The sequence below is a fragment of the Coenobita brevimanus genome, chromosome 80, assembly GCF_032717465.1.
Source record: "Coenobita brevimanus isolate Jiangsu-jjx chromosome 80, ASM3271746v2, whole genome shotgun sequence".
Lineage (NCBI taxonomy): Eukaryota > Metazoa > Arthropoda > Malacostraca > Decapoda > Coenobitidae > Coenobita > Coenobita brevimanus.
The window spans coordinates 18,073,274-18,099,933 of NC_137033.1; the positions used below are offsets into that span (position 1 = coordinate 18,073,274).

General features: G+C 40.1%; 2 protein-coding genes across 2 annotated transcripts in view; both read right to left on the reverse strand.

Annotated features, from left to right (window-relative positions):
• The window catches only part of LOC145409288 (uncharacterized), a 38,320-nt gene extending 26,888 nt beyond the window's left edge, over positions 1-11,432 (reverse strand). Inside the window, exons 1-5 of the mRNA XM_080279766.1 lie at positions 11,368-11,432; positions 10,568-10,663; positions 8,978-9,685; positions 7,533-7,778; positions 7,064-7,165 (exon numbers count right to left, since the gene is read on the reverse strand). Of these exons, the coding sequence (XP_080135892.1) occupies positions 7,064-7,165; positions 7,533-7,778; positions 8,978-9,685; positions 10,568-10,648 (1,137 nt within the window). The 5' untranslated portion in view covers positions 10,649-10,663; positions 11,368-11,432. The remainder of the gene's footprint in view (positions 1-7,063; positions 7,166-7,532; positions 7,779-8,977; positions 9,686-10,567; positions 10,664-11,367) is intronic.
• A 3,690-nt stretch (positions 11,433-15,122) lies between these two features.
• On the reverse strand, positions 15,123-23,383 carry LOC145409289 (uncharacterized). The gene is made up of 11 exons (XM_080279767.1): positions 23,216-23,383; positions 22,521-22,647; positions 21,396-21,539; positions 20,113-20,220; positions 19,423-19,598; positions 19,008-19,117; positions 18,355-18,655; positions 17,720-17,902; positions 16,099-16,201; positions 15,392-15,583; positions 15,123-15,268 (listed from the first exon to the last, which is right to left on the reverse strand). The coding sequence occupies exons 1-11, from the start codon at positions 23,381-23,383 to the stop codon at positions 15,123-15,125; spliced, it is 1,758 nt and encodes a 585-aa protein (XP_080135893.1).
• Positions 23,384-26,660: the final 3,277 nt, after the last annotated feature.

Consider the following 26,660-nt stretch of genomic DNA (forward strand, 5'->3'; position numbering starts at 1 on the left):
GCTGAATACTGTTACTGAACTTTTCCATGAATATGTTTTCTCTTATGCAGCTCTGAAATTAGAGCTTTAATTTACATCGTTATGGACACACAAATTATCTATCTATCTATTGCCAGATGCCTTAATCCTGTAAGGGGTGGCCACAAACAAATCATCTCCATGTCGCCCTGTCCCATGCCATTTCACTGCCCTGCTGCCAGCTCACACCCCCCTCTCTCATATACCTCTCCACTCCATCCCTTTATCTCATCCTCGGCCTCCCCCTCCCTCTCCCCCACCTCCAACTCACTCACATACACTCTCCTCGTCAATCTCTCACTCTCCATCCTCTCCACATGGCCAAAACACCTTAATGTGTTTCTCCTAATGCTTTCTATCACATCCACATCCACACCACAATGCTCCTTCACTTCACTTGTCACTCTGTCTCTCCATGTGACTCCACATGATCCAAATAACTCTTTTCCACTGCTCTCACTCTTGACTTATGTCCCTAAGTCCAAGCTTCACTCCCGTATGTTAGAGTTGGGATCACAATACTGTCATATAGTAGCTTTTTCACTTCCATGCTCACTTCCCTGTTTCTTAACACTGCTTTCAAGGAACCAGCAACCTTTCTTCCCTGCTGCACACTTTCAAGCACTTCATCCTCCAAACTTCCATCCTTACGCATCACACTACCCAAGTACTTAAACTCACTCATGTTCTTCATTTCCTCCCCATCCAAACTCACTGTACATTCACTGACTTCACTTCCCTTGAAGACCATCACTTTACTCTTCCCTACATTCACCTTTAGATTCCGTTTCTTACACACTCTTCCAAACTCATCCACCAAGCCTTGCAGCTCCCCTTTGGCTTCACTTCACAACACAGTATCATCTGCAAACAACAGTACAGGGAGTTTCCAAACACTGCCCTCTCACCACGGCCACTCCAACATCCACTGCCCTACCTTGTATCTCCTTCAAACACCATCCATATACAGACTGAACAACCATGGAGTCATGACACATCCTTGTTTCAATCCAACCTTCAAATACAAAAATTTACACAGTTCACTATCCACACATACTGCAGCCTTAGCACCCTCATACATACTCTTCATGGCCTTCAACAACTTCCCATCTACTCCATATATTCTTAATACTTTCCGCAATCCTTGTCTATCCACCCTGTCATATGCTTTCTTCAAATCCATGAAGGCTGCATACGACTTTTTTCCCTTCTCTAGAAACTTTTCCACTAAAGATCTAGGAATGGATATCAGATATACACAACCTCTTCCCCTCTTAAAAGCTCCCTGTTCTTCTCCAACTAATTGCTCTGTTTTTTCCCTAACTCTGTCAAAAGTATCCTACCATATACTTTTCCTATTACACTAAGAAGGAAAATGCCCCTATGATTACTACACACTTCTTTTTCCCCTTTTCCTTTGTGCAGGGGAATAATCATACCTGACTTCCAATCCTCTGGGCCTCTACCCTCACCCTAGGCCAATCTGCAGATCTTCCACATAAACTAAAAAGCTTATATTCTGCGAGGACTAATATCAACACACCAATTTCTTGTTAAGAACTCACACAGAATCATTGATGTATGCTTAACCACCAATCCACTCATAATATATGATGGACAGCTCAGTTTCTAAATGCTGATTTAAAAAAAAAAAAAAAAAAAAAAAAAAAAAAATGCTACAAGCATAAAAAAAGAAGTCCAGTACAAAGTCATGACAAACAAGTGAAACATTCACATCTTAGTTCAAAACCATATTTAACCACCTGACTGCCATACATTTGCCATGTAGAACAGTGTCATCTGGCATTAGCCAACAGAATGTATGTCTGCATTATCAATGAATCTGGCAGACCTGAGCTAATGCCAAACCATCCTCCACGACTCTAGTAAGGTATCCCTATATACATTTACCAATTAAAAAAAAAAATAATAATAACTATATAAGATAACTTGCTGGCTAATATTCAGTGTTTTTCCCTCCAACACTTACGTGGAATTGAATTTTACTTTTCACAAGTACAACTGTTTTTATGTGGCATACAGTTTATTGCAGTTTAATTATGTGTTAGGATTCACATCAAACATTTATCGGACCTATATAAGTGTCTCTTAAATGAACCGAAACAATAAACAACAAACAATATTTCAAAAGGTGTTTAACATATTCTTCCAGGACCTACAATGAACACTGCTTTAAGCAAGACAGGTAACACCTTTATGGCAAGAGGAAAATCAACAGGTATTTTCAGTGAATATTTTCACTATCTTACTAATGGTACAAAACATAAAATCTGTCTTTTCAATAAATATGGTAGTGGATAAGTATTCCAATAAGTTCACAGCACAGAGCTCTGATTTCTAATATGAACTGCAGAATGCAGCAAACAACAAATTTACTTAAAGTATTTATACTAATTTCATTACTGTGTTCTTGTTATTTTCATACATCCATACATAAAAATGATGCCAAGCAACCTCTTAGGGAATCCCCATCTTGGAACTGACCATGATAAAGCCAATGTTTTCTATGGACTGGAAACTAAACCAAATGCCAAAACCAGCTCATTAAAGTGCTTCCCAAAAAGTTTCTGGAAACAAATGAAGAAAAAAAAATCTTAAGATGTGTAATAAAGACTTGTAGTAAACTGAAAATCTCAGACTGGACTTAAACTCTATTTACTGTACTTTTGGTTGAATCTTTCCTGTCTGGAAATGAAATTTCTGTGACTGTACTTTCCCTAGCCAACAATCAAAATTCTACAATGTACCTTGCACTGCCTGCTTGTTGAGCAATGCACAAAAATATGTTAATGCTTTACTACAATTTGCGTTTACAGCATGATTTCTCTGAACTAAAAACAGCAGAAATACAGTTCATACCATAATCCTGTAACAATAAATGTAAGGCTTCTCATAAATGGACGTACAGTATAATGACATTCTTACAACCCAAATACATCCTTAAACATCTACAACATACAATATCAATAAACATCCTCAAGCAAAGTCCCAAGCACAGCACAAATAGACAAGTAAATGCTAAAATGAACCAAAAATGACTGTGCTGTACTACATTAAAATCACTGTACAAAGAACTATTCACTGATATCATGCAATAACATACTACCATCACAATAACTATCCATTCATCATCCAATCCTGTACTGCTCCTTCAGGAATACTGGGATCCAGGACTAGGCTACTCAGACCACCCATTTAAGACGAGACTGGTAGTCACTTTCATGAATGGCATTTTGTGAGCAATGAACCTTGACCATATCTATAAATATATTTAAACACATTTGGACCACATCAGGCTTGAACACCTTAGCCCACTAACTCAACAGGCATCTGTCTGCTGGTTACGCTACATGGTAACTTCCCATCTTGTTAAGTGTCTCCCTGTTTACAAGAGCTACTTGTCTTTCCACAAAGCATAAAGGCACCTCATGTACTTCACTGAGTGAGTGGTTATATACAGAAAGGAAATCAAATGCAGCATATTATATGCTCAATAACTATTACACATTTTAATATAATAATACAAGTACTGCACAGTATGGTTCAGCATAAGTGACTGTGCAAATGAATAGGCAACAATATCAATGGTTTGACTACTGGCTGATGCACTATTCACTGGATTATATATAAATAATCTGTAGTCAGACAGCTAATAATATACTGGTATGCACTGGGAAGCACATTCATGGGAAGAAGATTACACCATTTTTGTAAGGTGCATTTTGTGGGATCTTATTTAGCAGCCAAAGAAACTCAAAACTGAGCCACATAGTTGTCATGAACTGCCAACTGTTTTTATCTGCCTTTCTAAAATTGTAATGCCTGCACATAAATACTTTACTATCCTTAGAAAAAACAGCAACAACAAAAATCCTGACTTCTGAAAATTTATTGACTTACAATTTCTTTACATCTAAATATGTATGAACACCACCTAACCTCCTGAAGTAAATGGACTAATGATGTTTTAGTCCTCCTTTTATATCAACATGCCCTTGCATACAATTATCATGAATGATTCACTCACAACATCTACATACCAAACACAACCAAGATAACATGAACTGTATTCAACTACTTGCATACACTCTGTTAGGCATGAAAGTTATTACTACTCTGTTACAAAAAAACTACATTGTAATTTTTTTTGGCAGAATTTTTGTAGTTCAAATAAACTTGTCCATAACCAAAGAAAACATCAACCCTTTTATGTTAATTATATGGATCAACATGCTACCACAAATGCACCAACAACTACATTATATTATTCATCAATGGAAATTCCAATTCAAGCTAAGAACAAAAACACTCATAATCAAACTTGGAGTTCAAAATACTCAGCTGAATTCTCCCTCGCTCCTCATGGGGCGGTACTGGATTAGATAATGAATAAATGAATGAATGAGAAATTGTTCAACGAGCCTCTTAAACAAAATCATACATTCACATTTCCCAAACTACTGGCTGCAGTTCAGCATCTGATAAAGCTTTACATTTTGGACCATTTGATGCTTCAACACAAAATGTTTGCTTGAGCCTTCAACTTCCATCTATCAGCTTGAAATTTTGTGGTGGTGGCAGCAAATGGCAGTTCACACCTGCATCATTCACACACAGCCCAGCTGACAACCCACAATAACTAAACCAATCACCAGTTGGCAACCAAGGCCACACTTATATTTTCAAGAATGAAATGAAAAATACACCTACAACATCCTTATCTATCATCATAATGAAAATCAAACCATCAATGTACTCAGTGAGAAATTCTGCTTCTGACTAATCTTATGAAATTCAAACCATTCTTGAACATTCACTACCACTTCAAAATTCTCTTTCTACACCAGGTTGCTATGAAGCTCTTCCTCCTCAAAGAAGTCATTCAGATAAGTAGCAGTACCATTTATGACAACAAAAAAACTAATCTGGCGACTAATATAGCATTATCATACAGTGGAAAATTTTAATGCTAAAGTACTGTAGACCTATGCTGAATCAAATACTCTACTGGATCTTTATTTTATTTATTAATAAATTTATTATTTATTTCTTAATCCATCCATCCATCATCCAATCCTACATTGCCCCTTGAGGAGCATAGGAGCCCGGGGCTAAGCAGCTGGTCCCAACATTTAAGATGAGAGTGTTCAGCCTCACTCATCCCTGGGTGGCATTACATGAGCAATCAACCCCAACCATCCCTTGGATACAAACCTTCAACGGCTCAACCCGACTGGCGTGCAATAATTACCCACTAAACCACCAGGTGCCAAAATTTGGTTATATGGTTACCACCCAGCATAGTAAATGTTTTCCTGGTGTACAGGAAACCATTTGGCTTGTCATTCAGTGTAGAGTAACCCACAGGCAGAAGGAAGAAGAAAGAATGAAGGAAAGAAAGACAGAAGAGGGAGTGTAAAGCCATCCGCAGGCAGAAGGACAAAGAAAGAATGAAGGAAAGAAAGACACACAAGGATGGAAGGAAAGAAGGGTGGAGGAGAGGAAAGGGAAGACACCTGACAGCAGCACTATACCAAGTGAGTGGATGGTGAGTGCCCCCACCTATTTATTATTTAATTATTTTTTGTTGAACATGAACATCAACACATTCCCTGTGTGTGTGGCTATACTGATACATTAGCATGCACTCTTTGTACTATTACACCTAAATCTGAAGAGCAGTAAATATTATGGTAACAATCTGACTGCACAGGGCTTCACTCTGCTGAATAAAATCATCAGAGGTAATCACAATATAATCATAAGTTCTACTGTCCCAATGGTATGTATGATACTGAAAAAATGATTACTAAATAAGTCCACATGCTTCTTATCTGCCTTTAATATGTACAATACCTTACCACTGCAACTTCATTATTTCACAATAAACCACACATTTACCAATGCGATTATTCCTGTCTGCTGGTCAACAAATGGCAATGATACAATTTGAAGATGATCACACAATGGCATCAAGCAGAGACATCAGCTTTGTAACTGATAATCATTCTGCATAATCTTGGCCTTCATATATTACTTAGCTGTTCATATATTCAATGGCCTTCTTAGGAGAAATTTCTTCAGAGCACAGAGAAAACAGTACAGGTTTTGATTATGTGAATACTGAGGTAAAAGCCACTTCAAGAAGACCACAAGATCTCTTGAAGAGTTTTCGTCAAACATATAAAATTTACCTAAAAATTCTAGCACTGAAATACTAAACTCTGAACCATATCAAACCAACATTGGTATCCAAGTACCATAAAATAAGAAGAGCTCATGAAACTGTTTTTAAAAATATATCAAAGTACAGTATAAACTACATACAATAGCATAATGAATATCATAATGGCTCCAGGTTTGATTACAAGCTGCTTTTGTTACTTTCCTAAATTCCTAGTATGGATTTCATGCATCCAACCTACCTGCTAGATATAGCTACAGTTCAAGCAACAATGCAGTCATAGCAAATACACATGTCAATCTATAACAGGGTTCACACAAAGAAACAGAAGATACTGCCATTTCTAATGCTTTACTGAACATTCCTGTAAAATTTTTTACAAAACACGAGGTAGTTAGTTACCAGTAATCAATATAGATGATATAAAGTAACATGCTCTAAACTCACTATGATGTAGGAGCATATCAAAACCAAAATTCTTTTACTTAGGAGTCAACTTGAAATACACAGCTATACACAGTATATGGTTTACGTTCCCCGCATGTCCATTTGTGGATACCATCACTAATGAACCTCTCAATACAACATACAGCAAAGTAAAATGTAGAGTTAAACATATTTCTACCTGTAATGCAGGCTTTATCATTCAAAAGCAACTGAGGAAATTATGGCTGAATGACCAAATGAACAAAATCAATATTAGTCAGAGCAACAATTCAGGAATCCTTCAATATTTCTGTGAACTGTCCACACATTCTGATAACTTGCAATGACAGAAGAGGTAACATAAAAGCACAGAACTGGCAGGATCTTCCGGAAGAGATATGACTGAACACTTACGATTTGGGGAGGGTGCGAGGTGTCTGCAGGAGGAGGTGAGCTCCTTTCGCCAAAGCTATCTGTTCCTCCTGATGTTGCTCCATAATCTCCTCCACCAAGCCACTGAAGAAATAACCTGGGTAAGCTCCTTATCTAGTAACTGCATATACAGCATATATTTTGTAAAGCAAAGCATACCAAAGATTTTTATCACATAACTTGACAAGTAGTCAGCATCAGCATCTCTTTACTAGCTACCTTTGTGCTAACTCTTTATACAATGTTGCTGCTTTAATTTCTACTTCATACTTGCAGTATGTTCCCTGAACAAACAGCTTGCAAATAATGCAAGTTACCAGTGTACCCTCTCACTATACATATCCATCCATTCATGTAAATATCAATACGGTGGGGAAGATATGGTACTACCAGTACTGTAAATACCAGTATAAATTTTAAGATCAACAAAAAACACTGATGATTGCCTGACCTGATGCATGCCTGAAGGCCCTGCAAGTGCCTCAACCACCACCTCTGGAAGAGCTGGGGGAATGTGAGACTGACTTTCATATTCCTTGGTCATAAGTAGGCCACCTGGGTCCTGGCCCCCTTCATTCTGCACATGTCCCTCCTCTCCTGTAGTGTAGCCTTCCCCACTCCCATCACCACCTCTCTGCTGCTCTCCCACATCTTCCCACACCTCTTCCTTTATCACTATTGCTTCATCACCACCATCCTGCAAGTAAAAAGTATATAGATAATGCTATCAACAATAACCAATGCATTCACACAACATTTAAGCCTTTACAATCCCAGCTGAACCTCACAGCCAAAAACACTTCTATTATGTGTAGATTTTGTTAGAAATTAGTTTTCAAAAGATACAGTTGTGTTTAATGTGCAATGCAGGATGAGGCAAATCTTCAGTATATAGGCCTATGTAGTACACAGGGATGTTCAGGCTGCTGATGACAGAACAAAAAGTGTTGCTTAGGGATACAACCATTTGAAATATGTGGAATAACTCTCCTGCTGAGTGCAGGAGGAGATTCACAAGCAACTGCCTCTCTTGTCTATGAAAGGGCTCACCTTTTGTGCATAAGACATTCTCTACAAAACATATGTATATAAAGATTTTATGCTGTACAGTAACATGGCTTGGCCACTGAAAAAAGAGGATATGTGCAGATTGGAATGCACTGAAATGAAAAAGCTGAGATAATGATATGAGTATCAGTGAATGATGGAACTGCAAATGGTGTGCTACCATACAGATTTGGCATGGGATACTGATGAGGTTATGTGAGCCGGCAATATGAGATGATTTGGACATGTTGAGAGGAAGGGGGAGGATGACATTGTGAGGTGGGTCATAGCTATTAATAAAGATGAAACAAAAATGCCTAGAGATGGCCTGAGGAAGAATGAGAATAAGGCTCTGCAGGGGGGACCTTCAGGATAAAGGTTCAAAATCAAGACATGGAGAGGTGTCATTATGTAACAAAACCTTCACATGTCTAGCATCATCTATGGTTTTTAATTTTAACTACTACTAACTGATGCACATTTTTTTTTATCATGGGCTTCACAAGTACGTGTGGGAGAGTCATTTCATCGACAAGCCACAGAGTTAAAATCTGCTGCAACACGTCATGTGCCCCACATACAATGTACTTCCTACTCCTTTTCCTGGATCCCATCTACCTTATTTATGCTAGCAAATACAGTTAGGTGGATGCTGCTGATAAGCAATGCATGGAAGGTTCTCAACTCAGTATATACAAGTTCAAGTCTATAAGCATGGCTTGCCAGGAAATTGTAAACAGATGCCAAATGTACTCTGATCCTCACTGGTTTGAAAGAAAATAACTTCAAACATTACGAAATGCTGAAAATATCAAGAACAGTAACAGTACTATGAATAGTGATTCTCACCTTTAGTCTATACTGATTTCTTGAAGGATCTTGAGAGGTTGATTGGAGATAACCATCATTCACCTCCTGCTCAAGTCTATGTTGCCCTTGGTTCTGGTTAATCTGTTCCCCATCTTCACTATTTAAATGATCTGTTGTAGAAGCATCTCCACTTTTATTCACTTCTTCTAAATCTTGATCTTGACCTGAATAATCAGTTTTAGAATTATCATGACTAAGATCAAGTGATGGGGTGGTAGGGGAGTCTGGAGTGTGGGGAGGAACTTGTTTCAACCGAGAGGAGCTTTCACTGTCTTCTCTTTTCCGTCTCTTAGAATGTGGACTACTTCTATCGTCACTTGACTCAGCTCCATGCGATACTTTGGCCTTAGGGCTAACAGAGTCTCTACTGGCACTGTGGCTATTTTTAGTGCTCTTCTTATCACCGGGTAATTCATCAGGTACAGCTAAACCTTTGATTTGCAGCAATTCTGCCACTTTAATGAGCCTGGCAAGATCCCTCTGAGCAACACTAACAATGCCAGCATACATGTAGCTAAGCAGGGCCTCAAGTTCATAGCGGCGGACATCCTGGAGAAGAACAACCGGGTGTTTGCCTCCAGTGTGTTCAAACATATCTTCAAAGTAACGGCTGCATGTGGACAGGACCAGCTGGTGCACTGGGTAGAATTTGCCCTCACACGCCACAGTTGCATCCGTATATCTCTCCTGAGAAGTACAAAATTGGATATAGCTTTTACATTATTAAAGGGAGGTCATATGGTTCAGAAAGCAATTACTATATGGCCTAATGAGGCAGACTGTAAGTAATTAAGTTTTGAGACTACCTTCTCTTCAATGTTATCACCCTTTCTCATGTCTGAAGGTCATATGTTTCTGGGATTCATGAATTTTACACTCAGTCTGCAAACCTCTTCATCCCTACCAATCACCTAGCTGTCAGTCTTAGTCTTAAAGAAGCAAATTAAAATGGGGTCAGCTGGCCACCATAATACCGCATACAGTAAATACTTTAGATGTTGGAGCCACCAATATCTGGTATACATGGGACACCCTTTCTCTCCCTACCTGTCCCTTGACAGAATTGTGGACTGCAAGAGCTTAGAAACCTTAGACTGCAGTCCACCAAGCTCAAATGAGGCTAGGGCCACATCATCACATCAGAGCTCCCTACTTCATGCAATTTTTACTGCCTAAAAAGAACAACTATCAGTATAGCAGCAACAGCACATCTTAGGACGTACCGGTATTAAAACATGCACTTTTAAGCATCAATTTCCAAGAATGAAAAATCTGTTATATACTGTACTGTAATGCCATCACACAAATGACATGCTCAGATAATCTAACTGAAGCCATACCAAAACCATATTTTATATTTTTACTATTACTGTACTGGTAAGCATCATATGAAAAGCTTGATCCACTAGAACTGATATCTGTACCACTAATTTCCTTAACCCTTCAGTCTGCTGATATATATTGTCTCATGGCATCACAAAAGAAGCATATTAAAAAAACCTGTCATAGGCATAATGGGATACACTAAATGATTAGATACTGAGACAACTGTATTGTATGTGTAATAACCTTGTGCCTGAGTGATGCGAGGGTATGACAAAAGGTGGTGCTGTGGTTGTTCCACGATAGTGACAGCATTCCATCCCCCATCCTGCTACCGTTTCACTGTAAACAAAAGTCCAAATTACTCTACAGTAATAAATCCAACCTTACTAGATATATCAGACCCTACTTTCTGTACTAACAGTTTTCAGTCAAGCACCCATGACTAACAGCATTGATAATACCATATTTACTGGTATCAGTGATTCAAAATTTGGCCATAAATATTTCATAACAAACTGATTCACTCTGGCTATAGCAGCCTAGGCTATACATGATCTTCCTTAACTTTAATGGAGTTGAATAAAACTGATATCAAGTGAAAGGATAAACTCAAGACATCAGTTCATTAAATGTTCAACCTTGGCACAAAAACCCGACGTGATATAATCTAACTTGACAGCTGCTAAGGTAATAGTTCGCAAAATAATAACCCACATCACCCACAGCAACGGAACTGTCAAAACCTCACAGTGTAACATCATTTTTAAGTTTCACAGCAGTAAGATGACCACATAATCACTACTAAAATGTATATAACGTTCCTCAGCCAAACACAGTGCTACCGTATAATACACACTGCACAAAGTAACAGATCTTAACCAGTTCCTTGTCACCCGTCGAAGCTTTTATCCTTTAGGTTCAGAGTCTTGCAGTATATTCCTTCCTCAAATACACTTAATATACTCAAGCACTATATTTCTAGCACTTCTACTGAACTAACTGTACTTGGTATAAGGTTCTGGGACAACCACGGCATTTCTTACCTTAGCTTAATAATAAAATAACGAGTATAAAATTAAAGTTATTAGACACCATGAAGGCTTTCTTTGTTTGGTTCCTACAATGAAGCCGACCACCTGCACAGATTTTATGTTAAGAATATATTTATAAGAAGCATTTCATGGTCACTGTCATTATTCATATTAAATCATAAGGATTTGGGGTAACTCTGCGCTCTGTTTACGTACGATATACTGAGCAAATAATTATGTACTGTTATAACCCGCAGCATCTCAAACCCAAGACAAAGTACGCCATCTGAAGTCTCCTAAACACCCTCTGTGCTTCGCTCCTCAGACTGTCAAGAATGCGTATTCGAGGTGTAGGATTTTTCTTTTTTCTTTTTTGGCAGTCATATATCCTTTCCCTCTAATCCATCCTCTTACGATATTGTTGTTTATGTGATGACTGAATAATACTAATAAAAAACGAACAGCTTAAGTTACTTCTACCGTCTTACAAGATCTTTCGTTATTTACCGTACTCTGTACCTTTATAACACGAAACATTTCAATCAATATATTGGATATATTAGGTGAGCGGACAGATCATCAGTCGCAGACATTATTTTTAGTGCTTGCAGGAAGCAGATTTTTTTCTTCCCCCGAAAAATTGAGTATGGTATTATCAGGCAAGTCAAACGATAAGGTAAATGGGTCATAAAAGGTGAACGAGGTGCATATTTGTGGTTATAAAGATCTTGACTTGCGAAGTGAGTATTATTTGATGTCGAGTGACAGAGGAACCTTTACTTTGAAGGTTAGAGGGCATAAAAAGCCGTGAAAAGTGATGTTAGCCAGGTAGAAGGTTAATATGTGGTCCAAGGCAAGCAAGGCCCACCCACAGTGTCTTCGGGTTGATCCAGCCGATCCAGCAGTGTTGCTGAATGTGGCTCTCGGAGGATATTAATGCTGGGGTATGTAGCAACTCCTTACATAATGTTGAGAAATGTAACAGGACTCAAAATTATCAATAAAGTCATGAGACTGTAAGTGTAAAACAACACTGTGGTTTTAAAAAATGAATGAAAGTTAAAGAAAAGTTTGAAAGACAAATGAATGGATTTAAATAAATATGAATTAGTTTAAAAGCACAGCAAGTTAAAAGACATATGGCTTAATTCAATCAGCTGATATTGATAAACTGCGCGTGGTCGAGGGTCCTTTAAATTAGCGGACTTTTAAACTCATTCATCCTCATAGGCGTACTAGGCTGGGGATCAGGAGAGACTGCAAATCCCTCCCCCCTCTCCAACCCCGACTAGGAAAATGTGATTTTCAGGGCTTATCCTTCTGTTGGTGGACTGATTCACACATCTTTAAAAATTACGGTTAAAACTATTTGACCTCTCACCTTATTAAGCAGGTATTCTCCTTGGTATGCGAGGGAATTTTCACGACAGACTCCTTCCCCCCTACCCCGTAGTTAAATGCTTTCCCGTATGCTGATATTTTTACGGTTTAATGTCAATCAAATGCCATTTAATTTTACCTATAACTGTACCTTTAAAAACATTTTCTGTTTTTCGACCACGCTCTTTTTGTTTACTATTCCGGGGTATTTAATTTTTGCCACAACTTCACCATTACCTTACAGGTACAATTGCCGAATTACCTAGCATTATCTACATTGCGCCAAATACCAATCCTCTACCCACAGTTACATTATACTTCAACATTTTCATTATTGTCACACACCTCAATATTATCTACAGTGTGGTACATATCTCAGTATTATGTAGTGTGTCACTTATCTCGACATTATCCACAGTGGTGTCATGTAGGCTATCACAACACTATCTACGGTGTTATGCCCCATTATCTACAGCTGCTACATATCTCAACATTATGTACACCCAAATGCCTAGGAATTATCTAGTGTTCTATATTATCCAACATTATTAAGTGATGTCACAATTCATCAACTTGATCCATAATGTGGCACATACTCATATATTCTGCCACGTAAACCAGTGTTATGTATGCCACATCCATTATATCTGGTGTACCACATAACCCGACATTATCTTGTGCTGTAATTAACGTGCCCTAACGTTGTCCAGTGTACCACATACACTATCTACAGTGGTTCAACAGAACATTATCGACAGTGCGCAACGTGCACTATTACCTGCAATCTTGCCTCATATTTTAGCGTAATCTACAGTGTGTGACATTTTTTGACAGTTATCATTCAGCATTCGCAAGTGCTTCCATACATTTTAACATCGTATCGTCTTGCAACATACCCCAACATCATGAGCACATACCCCAACATTCCCTAAATTTTTTCCACATACCGCAAATTTTTTAGTGTGCCATATACCGCAGCATTATCTACAGCGGTGTGACAAGCGGAAGTCAAAACACCGCCTCAGAGGACATCAGTCTTGATCATGTTAATAATGCCAATGATATTTTTAACGTTTTATTACTTATCAAATAAGTACAGACTCACTGATATATATGTACAGTAAATGGGCTGCATAATAATATTTCTCTTCTCTTATAATACTTCATGTATTATTATTTTTAATTCAGGTTACCATTAGGAGACGAGAAAAAAGAACTATAGACAAATAACAGAACATAAAGATGATCATAATTCTATTTTCTTCTAAACCGGGGGATGAGTAAGGTCTAAAAAAAAAAAAAAAAAAAAAGTAAGAGGTATCAAACTTTAAAATATCACAATCTGATCTGATACATTAAAGTTTGTTTTGTCTGTAATGTTACAAACCTCTTATCTGAGCCCTGTGTCCCGACCAAAGATAATTTTGTTGTCAGGTCTGAGGCTGGGCCATCGTTCTAACTGCTACATCAAGAGCTTAGGACAAATAATAATAAAAGTAGTAGTAGTAGTAGAAGTAGTAGTAGTAGTAATAGTAGTAGTAGTAATAGTAATAGAAGTAGTAGTGGCAGCGGTGGTGGTGGTAGTAGTAGTAGTAGTAGTAGTATAGTAATACTGCTACTACTACTAGTAGTAGTAGCAGTAGTAATAACAACAATATCTTCATCCTCTTAAACCCCTTATCCACATACATGCGAACAGTTACAGGGAAGTACAAATATTAAAGTATGAGAACTATCTACAGAGTGCCCAGTAATGGTAAACACATCCATCCACTCATCGTACAAGCCTTTAAAATTCTTTGTTTCATCTCACAGGCCAAATGATCCACACAAAATCGCTCTTCATAATGCCCGTGGAGAGAGAGAGAGAGAGAGAGAGAGAGAGAGAGAGAGAGAGAGAGAGAGAGAGAACTTTTGAAATGTGCTTCTCCGTACAATTCTATCATTTCCTTCGCTTCCTCAGCTTCCGTACCTCGTTTATTCACACATTCACTTCCTTCTCACTATCTTTACTTCCGGGACTCTCAAACCTGGCTTATTCACACATTCACGTACATCTTATATCCACCTTCTTGAGAAAAAAATAATAATAAAAAGTAGATAAAAAGAGGGAAGCTCATTTTAACACGTTTTCATTCACACAGACGCCTTCATTATTCACCTATTCCTCAATTTTCATCATACTTCGTTTATTCACATATTTATCATTCACCCACCTGATTAATTAAAGGAAAGTAAAGTTTGTAATAAGGCACATTTCTTTCTCTTCTTTAACATGGATACTTTAATTACGCACACATTCTTTTACATTAACTATTCACTAAAAAAGAAAAAAAAAAGAAAAAAGGAAGAACATGGAAATAGAAAATAAGGATTAATGGGGACTCTCAAGTGGTTTGGAAGGGAAGCTTTCTGTACTTTTTGGAGGTTTGCACGCCAATCCAGCACACCCACACGCCTGCCGACGCACTCATTATGGCCGTTATGAAGAAGAAGGTGATGACGAAGCTCCCGAAATAGTCACGTACCGCACCTGTCCGAAAACAAGGAGGGAAAGGTTACTCTGGGAGGCAATAGTAAAAATAAAAATACAACAGAGACGATATTGAAGCCTCCCTTAGCCTACAACGAAGGCGATATTGAAGCCTTTCCTTACCTACAACGAAGCCCGCCAAAGCGATACTGAAGCCGTTAGTAAGCGAGAGGAAGCCAATACACTGGGCATAGCGCTTCAGGCCGATGTATTTCAGGATGACGTGTATGCCCAGAACAGAGGTGAGACTCTGGGCCACTCCTAACATCCCCACGCACACCAGAATCCACGCGTAGGAGTCCACCACAGTCACCACTGAAGGGAAGGAAGATGAGGATCAGGAGGATGAGGATAAGGATGAGGAGAAGAAGACGAAAAGCAAGTCACAAATGAAAAGGAAGATGAATGAAAGAAGAAGAAGAAACTAGAGGGAAGGGGAATGGTACAGCTGCCCATCTCACTTTTTTAAGAGATCTCCAGGTTTTCGAATTTCTTGAGAGCGGTTGGTATAGGCTACTCTCCCCAACCCCGAGTTTTTCATTTACAGACGGATTTTAAGTTTTGAGCAATGATTTTAAATGCAGAACTTTTAATCAGCAAATTCTTAGTTACTGGCATACCTTCCATAAATATATAAACAAACATTACTACGACACTGTAGGAAACTTAAGCTAAAAATGGAGCTGGAAGTGACTATATTTCCTGGATGGTCATGCTCTTGTTCCCTTCTCCCACTTAGGTAAGTATGAAACGTGAAAGTGTACACTGCTTTCTTTTTCACAGTCTTGCAGTGCTAAACTCGAGGAAGCGTATCGTGCTGTAGTTCTCACCTCCAATGGCCACAGCAGAGAAAACGAAGCCACAAGCATAGCCGACCTCGGCGGGGAACCACGAGAAGTCTGAAAGTGCGGCAAACAGCAGACGAAACACCACCTGGCACAGAATGGAGCATGATTTATAGGCAAGGTCTCTGAGGTCCCTAACACCTCTTCCTGAACACATTATTTTGCCTATTACACCTTGCTGTGCTCTGCTGTGTTACTTAAATCATTTTGATATCACCATGCTCAGCATAAATAATGTACAAGACGATATTAGCCAGCTGTCTCCAAATATAAATCGGTTAGGAAGACGTGTTAGGGAGCTTGTTTAACAACGAGAATACGGGCATATGTGGCACAGACTTAATGGCAAAGAAGAATGATCGCAGCCACAGCTTAGGGGGAGGGAGAGGGATTCATTAATAACCTTAACAGTTCCTTTCCACAGAGTATTATTTGCAGGAAAAACGAGACATGAGAAATTTCTGTACTGCCCTTTCCTTGTGTTCCTAAAAATGATGTAGTCGATTATGGTATGGCCACACCATAGTCTAACATATGGATGTGAGACTATGGTGTGGCATGAAAATGAAAAGTCAAGAGTAAGAGCATTGGAGATGGGACTGCTGAGGAATGTATGTGGAGTACAAAGGGTGGATAGGATATATACGAAATAATGTGATACGTGAAAGATGCGGAATGAGGAGGTCGGTGGACACCAGAATCGGAGAGAGTGTACTGAGATGGTATGGTCATGTGGAGAGAATGGATAACAATAGAGTGGTGAAAAAGGTATATCTGAGCGAATTCGAAGGAGGTAGGAGGCGAGGTAGGCCAAGGAGAAGGTGGAGAAATATGGTGGATGAATGTGTGTGGAAGAAAGGTTTGGAAGTCGGTGAGGCTAGGGAACTGACAGGAGATCGAGCTGGCTGGCTGGATGTTGTGAGGAGAAGTGCATGATCAGGGATTTTGGCACCCCTTTTTTAACATGGCAGCGTCTTGATTGACTCTATCGGATACGATTATGTGAAGCTACAGAGCGTGGTGAATGTTTTGGGCGTATCCGATAAAGCCAGGATTCCGGGGGCTTGAATGATGAGTGAATGGAAGCGTGGCCTATTGGATTGGGCAATTTTGGGCTGTCTGGACATTGCTACTCCTCAACCTGCCCTAGGGTGGGAAAGGGGGTTCGGATGATGATGATGATGATGAATTTTTTCGTTTTCAGAAACAGCAGCAGTCATGAAAAAATTTCAGATCTTTCTTGTCTTTCCTAAAAAAAAAAAAAAATCTAAGTTTCGACGAGCAATCGATCATTAAGACTCAGGAGAGCAGTGTGCATCATTCAGTATTATACTGATTATAATTATCAACTCCAGTAACACACTACATAACTTGACTACCTGGCTTGCATAAGTATGTTTCGCCTAAATTATTTTTTCCTCCACCTCATACGCCTACTGTCATCATCACCATCATCCAGAAAACAAAGACAGAAAACACAAAAGAGACGGAACTCATGACTAGCGAAATTCGAAAAAAAAAAAATCATGACTAGCAAAATTAAAAAAACAAAAACAAAACATGACTAGCAAAAATCGAACAAAAAAAAAAATGACTGTCTTGGTACCTCGCAGGCGCTGAAGGTGGAGATGGCAAAGGCGCCCTGGTAGTGGGAGAATCCGAGGCTGGTGACGTAATCTGGCAGGGAGTAAATGAAGGTGATGTAGCCCGCCATCAGTAGCCCCAACGGCCAGGCTATCAGGTGGAAGTAGGGCTCCCGTAGCAAGGCGTAGTCCAGCATGAGACAGGGCTGAGATGAAAGACACTGGGTAATCATCATCATCATCATCATCGTCATATTTATCGTCATTATCGTCATCGTCATATCTATCCTTATCATTTTTTCTCCTACTCCTTCTCATCATCATCATCTGTCATCGTCGTCTTCATTATCACCATCATCGTCGTCATTATCATCATTATCATATTTACCAACATCATCATCATCATTGCTCCTCCTTCTCCCCATCATCATCCAGCCTGTTTTTCTCACATGTAGGTGGGGTGAGGTAGGATGACAGTTGAGGGAGTAATCAACAGGATGTCCAGTGAAAGGAAAAAAATCAGTACAAAATAAATGAGGACATATGTGGACACGTCTGGAAGGGAGAGAGCGACATAGGTGGACACGTCTGGAAAGGAGAGAGAGACATAGGTGCTGTCCTGAATGTCTTAAAATTAGGACAAGTTCGCTATAATTACCTTAACCAATATACAGCTGGCTAAACAGGACTCATTACCATCATCACCATCGTCACCATAGACCTTCTGTTCGGGGGGCACCAGTGTTGGCATGGATCCGTTCAGAGAGGCCACAGACCCCGCTTTGACCAGCCTGAGTTCCTCCTCTTTCACCGCCTCCACCTCCGGCCTCCGAGGCGCAGTCGTCCCCCTCGAGAAGAGCACCACCTCGTCGTCGACTCGTTGCGGCTGCGTGGTGGTCGTGGGTGTGGTGGGCATCACAAATATCACGTCTTCGTCTTCTTCATCGTCCCGTTTTCCTCTGGATTCGTGGAGGGAAGGACTTTTATATTTATACCTATCAATTCACGAGGGTTTTTAAGACAGGTACACGAGTTATTAAGGCTGACGATTACTTATTTATTTATTTTTGCTGTGGCTCAGATTTCCATTATGTATCCAGATGATCAAAAATCTTATGTATTCAGGTGAATGAATGAATGGTATCTAAATGAATAAAGCTTTCATTATCATCATCATCACCACTACCACCATCATCATTATCATCATCAGCCACTCCTCTATTCCCACCCACAGACGAGGGCGAGGTAAAAGCACAAACACACAATCTCAAACACCCAACAGAGGCCCAACAGAGTCTGCAAATAATAAACCTGGGGCGCTGAGTGCCCTGCTTCCCTCCCTGCTGCTCCCCCACAGCGCCCACTCCTCTCTGCCCACCAACATCATCCAGCATTTCCACATCATCGTTCGGGTCTGGGATCTGAAAGGTTTGTGAAGTGAGTTTGAGGCTTGAGGAGTCGATACAGAAAACATTTTGTAAAGGGGAAGTTTGATGAAATTATGAGAGTTTATTGTTGTCATTATTACTATCATCATCATCATCATCATCATCATCATTATCATTATTATTATTATTATTATTATTATCATTAACTATTTTTACTATTATCATCATCATCACCACCACACCACCACCATCAACATCCTCGCCTCCTCCACAAGATGAACTGACGAACAAAAACCCATACTCTGAACCTAAGCACCCCAGATCAGACCAAATTAAACCTTAGACAATGAGAAGGCGAAGAAGGCACTCGTGACTACCTTGTGCCACTCCGGAGGATGATAGAGCATGCCCGCGACGCAGGTGTGCAGGGAGAGGGCGGCCAGCAGGAGACAGGCCCACACGTACCCATAACAGTCCAGCAAAAGGCGAACCAGAGGAGCCATTGCAATCTTACCTGAAAAAAATAAGCAAATGAAAAAACAAAGATTGTTTTCATAGGGGCACAGGAGAGTTCGTAACGCTCCCCTTTTTAGCGATTTATTACGAAGATTACATACTGATTATTATTATTTTTTTTTTTGGCTATTTATTATAGGTGTTTCTAGTTTCGATATATTTTTGCGTTACACTCCCTTTAGGTGTATTGTCGATGGCGTGGGAAACTAAGCAACGCCTCCTCCTTAGCGATTTCTTAAGCATATTACAGATTAGTTTTAGCTTTTTTTATGCAAGAGGTTATTGGAAATTATTATAAAAGTGGCAAAAATAAAAGTGTACGATACATCGGCGAGGAAGAGCGGTCAAGAAATCTTCTGAGCTAACAAAAACATGGCGGTCCTCACGTCTCCCCCTTCCCTTCCTCACCTCACGTCTTCCCCTCCCTTCCTTACCTCACGTCTCCCTCTCCCCTCCTTACCCCGCGTCTCCCCCTCCCTTCCTTACCTTGTGTTTCCCTCTCCCTTCCTTACCTAGAGCCGAGGAGGCGCAGACTATACCGTTGGCGAGGCCCTTGCGCTTGTCGAAGTAGTGTGGCACGATGATGTACCCGATGAACGTGGATAGGGCACTCGCGATGCCTGTCGGGGTGAGAGGGTTAACCACTGAGTTAGGATTCACACACCAACTTACGACCAATCCCCTGTCGTAACTAAGAGTGATTAATTCCTTCCTTAACTAAGAACGATCAAGTCCATGTCATGAGTAAGATTTATTTATTTATCTGAAAGACGAGCAAGGAACGAAAACTGCATTATGTTCCCATGTTTCGTGTTCTTCTCGGACAAACGAATCTAAAACTGTTTTCATGTCATAGCTAAAGTTGTCTTTTTTTTTTTTTTTTTTTTTTTTAAAGGATAGGCAAGGACTGGAGACTACTGGGTCTGCCATTTCTCCTGTTCTTCAGCACAACAAATGGCAGATTTGGGATTACACTGCACTTTTCTTTTCTTGTCCTTCTTGTACAGACATATCTTACTTACAGCAAGAATTTGGTCGTTTATTTGGCTGTGAATCTACCCCTTGGAAAATATAATCTCCTTCATTATTATCCTTCACTGTCCTTTGCACTTGAAGATGGGACGAACCAGAAGACAGAAACAAGGCAAGAGAAAGTACAAACTGGGAAAAATATTATGAGCATGATTAGTGACAGGAACCATGCACTCATCCACACTTCATTCAAAAACCCGAATTCCAATATATTATGAGTAGCATAAAATTAGGGGAAACATCAAGTGGGAGCTTTAAAAAAAATCCAGAGGGAGTTCAAGAAATAAAGAGTGGGCTTTAAAAAATCAAGGGAGAGTTTAAGAAATAAAGAGGGAAATTTAAAACAGAGGGAGTTTAAGAAATAAAGAGGGAGCTTAAGAAATAAAGAGGGAAATTTAAACATTCCAGAGGGAGTTTAAGAAATAAAGAGTGAACTTTAAAAAATCCAGAGGGAGTTTAAGAAGTAAAGAGAGAGCTTTAAAAAATTAAGGGATCTTTAAAAAATAAAGAGGGTGCTTAAAAACAAAGAGGGAGGGAGCTTATAAAATAGAGAGAGAACTTTTAAAAATCAAGAGGGAACTTAAAAAATAGAGGAAGCTTTAACAAGTCAGGAGGGAGCTTAAAAAAAAAAAAAAAAAAAAGAGGAAGCTTTCGTCCAATGCAGCAAGTAGTTTCCTGGGCTACAAGAGAACATGTGGCCCTCAGTGTAGAGTCACCCAATGGCAGCTCTACATCAGGTGAGTGGATGGAGGGAGATTCTTACCTCCGATGATGCAGTAGGACAGGGCGAAGGCGGCAAGGGTGGTGGAGTAGGCGGTGAGTAGGAGGGTGAGGAAGGCCAGCAATCCGCCTGTTATTGTCACTCGCCTATACCCAAACAATTCCGATATGGGAGCGATGAGCAGGGCTGGGTGGGGAGACGGAAAGGGGGTTTGTAAGACTGAAGAAAGTAGAATTATGGCAAAAAGGGAGGCAGGGAGAAAACAGAGAGTAAAATTAAGGGGAACGTCGGAGACAGGGAGAATGGCAATGGAGAGAGGGAAGGGATGTTGGCTATCGAGAGAGGGAAGGGATGTTGGCTATCGAGAGAGGGATGTGAGAGGGAAGAGATGAGCAGGGCTGGAGGCTGGGGAGAGGAGACAGAAATCGGTGGTAATGGAGGGTGAGGGAAGGTATGAACGTGTAAAACTGGCGCCAAAACTGATGTATAACTGATGGGGATACCAAACTCATGGGGGGAACTGAATAAACTCACCTTGAAGTATTAAAATAAAATGTCGCGTGAGAGTTTAAAATCACACACTTTCTCTGTGAATAAAATCGTCCTAAAAATAAACAAATAGAAAAATAAAAGGATGAATAAGAAAATAAATCAAACAAGTCACTGATGAAAGAAAAAAAAAATCAAACCAATGCCTCCCTGAATAACGCATCCTGATATACCAATAATAATAATAATAATAATAATAATAATAATAATAATAATGATAATAATAATAATAGTAATAATAATAAAAATAATATATCTATCTATCTATTGCCAGACGCCATAATCCCGTAAGGGGTGGCCATTTGACTTTATTTGTTTTACGGGGAGGGGCACTAACCCTCCACCAACCCACTCTTTGACACGTAGGGAGCACAAATGGTTTGGTTATATGGTTACCACCCGGCGTTGTAAATGGTTTCCTGGCTTACAGGAAACCATTTGGCTTGTCACTCAGTGTAAAGCCACCTGAAAAGGAAAGAAAAGCAATAAGAAGTGACAGGAAAGATGGGAGAAATAGGAAGAGGAGGGCAGGCACAGAATAATAATAATAATGATAATAATAATAAATCTCGGGCCCAAAACGGTTCAGAAATTCAGGCCCTGCCTCTCTGTGCTTACCTGTGAAACTCCAGATGGTGATTAATCCAGTGCCAATGACGGTGAAGCCAGTGGCAGAGGAACCCAGGGAGGAGATGTGCTCGCTGAAGAGGACCCCGAACGCGACTGTCATGGATGGGAAGAAGAACTGGGGATGGGAGGCAAGGGAGGATGAGTGATGGAGGTGGTGTGAGACGAGAGATAGGTAGGTAGGTAGGTAGGTAGGTAGGTAGAGAGAGAGAGAGAGAGAGAGAGAGAGAGAATCTTCATTTTCACTTACTCGCGATTCACATTCTTTTACTATATTCATTTATATTTTTACTCCTAAAAGTGCTTCATCATTTATCCAGGATTTATTTTTCAGAGTGGCTAAAGGAGTCGTAGTTATAAAGGGTCCTAACCAATTTGCAGGATAAAGTCTCTACAATTTTCGTACTCTTTTGACTTTAATTATAATTTTAATTGATTGTCAACTGTATGGTAGATGTCTGAGGGAAAGTACGCGTATATACAAACAATTTTATGCACAATTTAAGCTTTACAAGAGTTAATAATTACGAATGATACTCAACAGACGCTCAATTTCCTGTCATAACTCAAGCGTGCTTTTACAGGAATTAGAGACAGAAATATGCTACATCTTCCTTCCTTGTCCTTCCTGCACAGTCAAGACACCCATGACTTGAAAATTTAGGAACAACAAAAGATATACTCACTAAGGAAAGGCAGGCACCAAAAATAACCATCCACCCCCAGCCGCCATCAGGAGGGACCATCTTCCGCTTTGGCTTGGGGATCATTTTGACGGGTGCGGGTCCTCTTGGCGCCTGCTTGGGCACGGGTCTGTTGGGCACAAGCTTCTTCTTGCTCGGCTTCCCTCCCATCCTGCTGATGTTTCTTGATTTTCAGTAATATAACAGAAAGTTCTTTTGTTTGGGCTGTAGATGAGGTGGCGGATGAGTTCTACCCGTGTTCTTGTTCTCTGATATTTACCAGAAAGTTATATTGTTTTCACGACTGGTGATGGAGTTTACGTTATTGTAGTCGGTAGAAAAGTTTGTTAGGTATTATCCTTATCAGTCACGTGTTTTAGTGGCCTTGTTGTGCTCATATCAGGGACGTGTGTGGTGGTGACATCAGCAGTCAGGGAAAATTCTGATAACACTGAAAACAAGAATAACCAAACTTGAAGAAGAATGGAATGTTAATCTTGGTCGAAATGAGCATGATTCTACCGTCAGCTTTAGTGGAATGGATATATAATTGCTTCTCTCTTATCATTGCCTAGAAAAAGAGCAGTAACCGATAATATCTGAGATACAATGGCGCTTATGCTTTTATCTGTTCCCAAACACAACTCGTATCTACTATCTCTATCTATCTATATACCTAGGCTGCTTCCCCCAAGGAAAGGGAGGTAGCCGAGACAGGACGACTCACTCTCCATTTACTCATCCATTCAAACACATTCATTCGCATCTTAGCCCCAAAGGGGAGAACGGACAGATCCTCACCGCATCACACCGCACAAGGGTCAACTGCGCAATGCAAGCAGTGACATCCACAGCAGGGCCCGACAGCAGAACTGGTTTACCCCTGCCACATCATAACAGACCCATCCCCTTACCCGCACCTGACCTGACTAGCTGATCAGACCAAATGCGGGAGAATATCCCCTCAGGGCTGCGTTATCACTTATTCACAATTTCTCTCCATTTATTTCTGTCACGCACAGCCACTCTTCCTTGCTCAACAGACATCCCTCTCACATCCAGCGCTCTCTTCACACTGTCCATCCATCCTATTCGTGGTCTTCCTCTCAGTCTTACACCTCTCACATCAGATCTAGTTATCATTTTCACAAATCGCTCATTATCCATTCTCTCCATATGCCCAAACCATTGCAACACCCTCTGCTCAACTCTACCAGCCATCTCCCGAACAACTCCAGTTCTCCTTCGCACTTCATCATTTCGCACTCGATCCATACGCGTCACTCCACACATACTCCTCAGACATCTCATCTCCATTACATTCAAACTTTTCCTCTCTGCTACACCCATATTCCATGTTTCAGCCCCATATAACGCAGTCGGTACCACAACACCCTCATACAGCCTTCTCTTTACATCCATTCTAAGCGAACGACATTTAAACACTTTTTTCATTCCTCCCAGCACCTTTCCTACTTCATTTATTCTAAACTTCACTTCTGCATCTATTCTTCCATCCACAGCAACATGTGACCCTAGATATTTAAAACAATCTACCTCCTCAAGCAACTCACCATTCAAAACTATATTCATCCCCCTACCATCTATCAACCTCGTACACTTCATCACTTTACTCTTATTCTCATTTACTTTCAATTTCCTCCTTTCACACACCCTTCCAAACTCCTCTACCAACTGTCTCAATCTCTCCTCTGAATCAGTCACCAGTGCAGTATCATCTGCAAACAGCAGCTGCTTCAGATTCCACTCTCCTCCATCAACATTTACCAGACTCAGACCACCTAAAACTCTTGCATTCACCTCCTTACAACACCATCCATGTAAATATTAAACAACCAAGGCGACATCACACATCCCTGTCGCAGCCCCACTCTCACGGGAAACCAATCACTCACAGCATTTCCCACTCTTACACACGCTCTACTATTTACATAAAAACTTTTCACCCCTTTTAGTAACCTACCATCAAGTCCATACAATCTTAAAACAGTCCACAAAGCCTCCCTATCAATTCTATCATACGCTTTCTCTAAATCCATAAATGCCCAAAACACATCCTTGCCTTTCGCTAAATACTTTTCACACACTTGTCTCACAGCAAACACCTGATCAACGCATCCCCTCCCTCTCCTAAAGCCACACTGCTCATCACTAATCACTCCCTCTGTACTCGTATCTACAGTACACCAATACTTGCCACGTGAACCCGGAATCATTTTTTTACTTTTTATCGTGGCCACGCATTTGATATACACTAGTGCTTTTGGTTTTATCTTTTTTTCCAATCACATTTAATATCTACATCAGAAGTTGGTCCATATACACGGAATTATTTAGTTATAGGTTCATTTGCATGTGTATTTTAGCGACTGTCTTGCATACACCTGGCATATATACGATTTCAAGGCTTTTTTTTTTTTTTTTTTTTTTTTTTGAGAGAGAGAGAGAGAGAGAGAGAGACAGACAGACAGACAGACAGAGAGAGAGAATCATCCGCCTATACCCAGTGCTCATGCTTGGGGTAGCCTTAGGTAGAGACGTGGAAGGCTTGGGGATTTTTTTTTTTTTTTTTGGTAGGTAAAGATGCTGCTCTAGATCTACACATACGCACTGTAAATTGGTCGGGAGCAGAAAGTCACTGCCTTCTCACTGAAAAAAAATATCACTGCTTCTTCAGAGGAAAGCTCATAATATGACTCTCCTCAAACCTGAGCTCACAAAATCACCATCCAGTCAAAGTAAAGCTCACAAAATCACCGCCTCCTCAAAATAAAGCTCACAAAATCACCGCCTCCTCAAAATAAAGCTCACAAAATCACCTTCTCTTCAAAGTAAATCTCACGAAATCACCGTCTCCTCAAAGTAAAGCTCACAAACTCACTGTCTCCCCGAAGTTAACCCACAAAATCGCTGCCCTCTCACAGTAAAGCTCACAGTCACTGCTCCTCAAAGTAAAGCTCACAGTCACTGCACCTCAAAGTAAATCTCACAGTCACTGCTCCTCAAAATAAAGCTCACAGTCACTGCTCCTCAAAGTAAAGCAAAAGTTCACTGTCACTGTATGAGGACTGTAATGCGGAGGCTGGTACAGTGCATGAGAGTGGGCGGGTGTAAGAGGTACAAGGGGGGAGAGAGATAACACTATCAGTCGCAACCTCCCTTATCTCTCTTATCTTGTATTACCAATCCTACAGCCTTTTGTGTTCAGGTCACGAGTTACAGAATTACAAAAACATAATTATCAAGACGGCACAAAAAGTCAAAATTTCAAGATATAGCCTACACTTTCTTCTTCCTCTTCTTCTTCTTCTTCTTCTTTTTTTAATCGACATGCCCTTGACTGAAGCAGCTTTTTCCCTTAAAATTCATCTGTCTAACTTGATGATGATTTTCGTCCTTTTGCAGCTCATGTCACCTTACTCATTAA

Bases quoted from the DNA above. Each gene is read 5' to 3' on its own strand.
- LOC145409289 (XM_080279767.1), bottom strand. From the start codon at position 23,383: ATGGGAGGGAAGCCGAGCAAGAAGAAGCTTGTGCCCAACAGACCCGTG. The intron at 22,648-23,215 runs GTGAGTATATCT...TCCCATCCCCAG, and splicing joins TTGGTGCCTGCCTTTCCTTA to TTCTTCTTCCCATCCATGAC. The intron at 19,599-20,112 runs GTAAGGAAGGGA...TATTTTTTTCAG, and splicing joins CTGCGCCTCCTCGGCTCTAG to GTAAGATTGCAATGGCTCCT.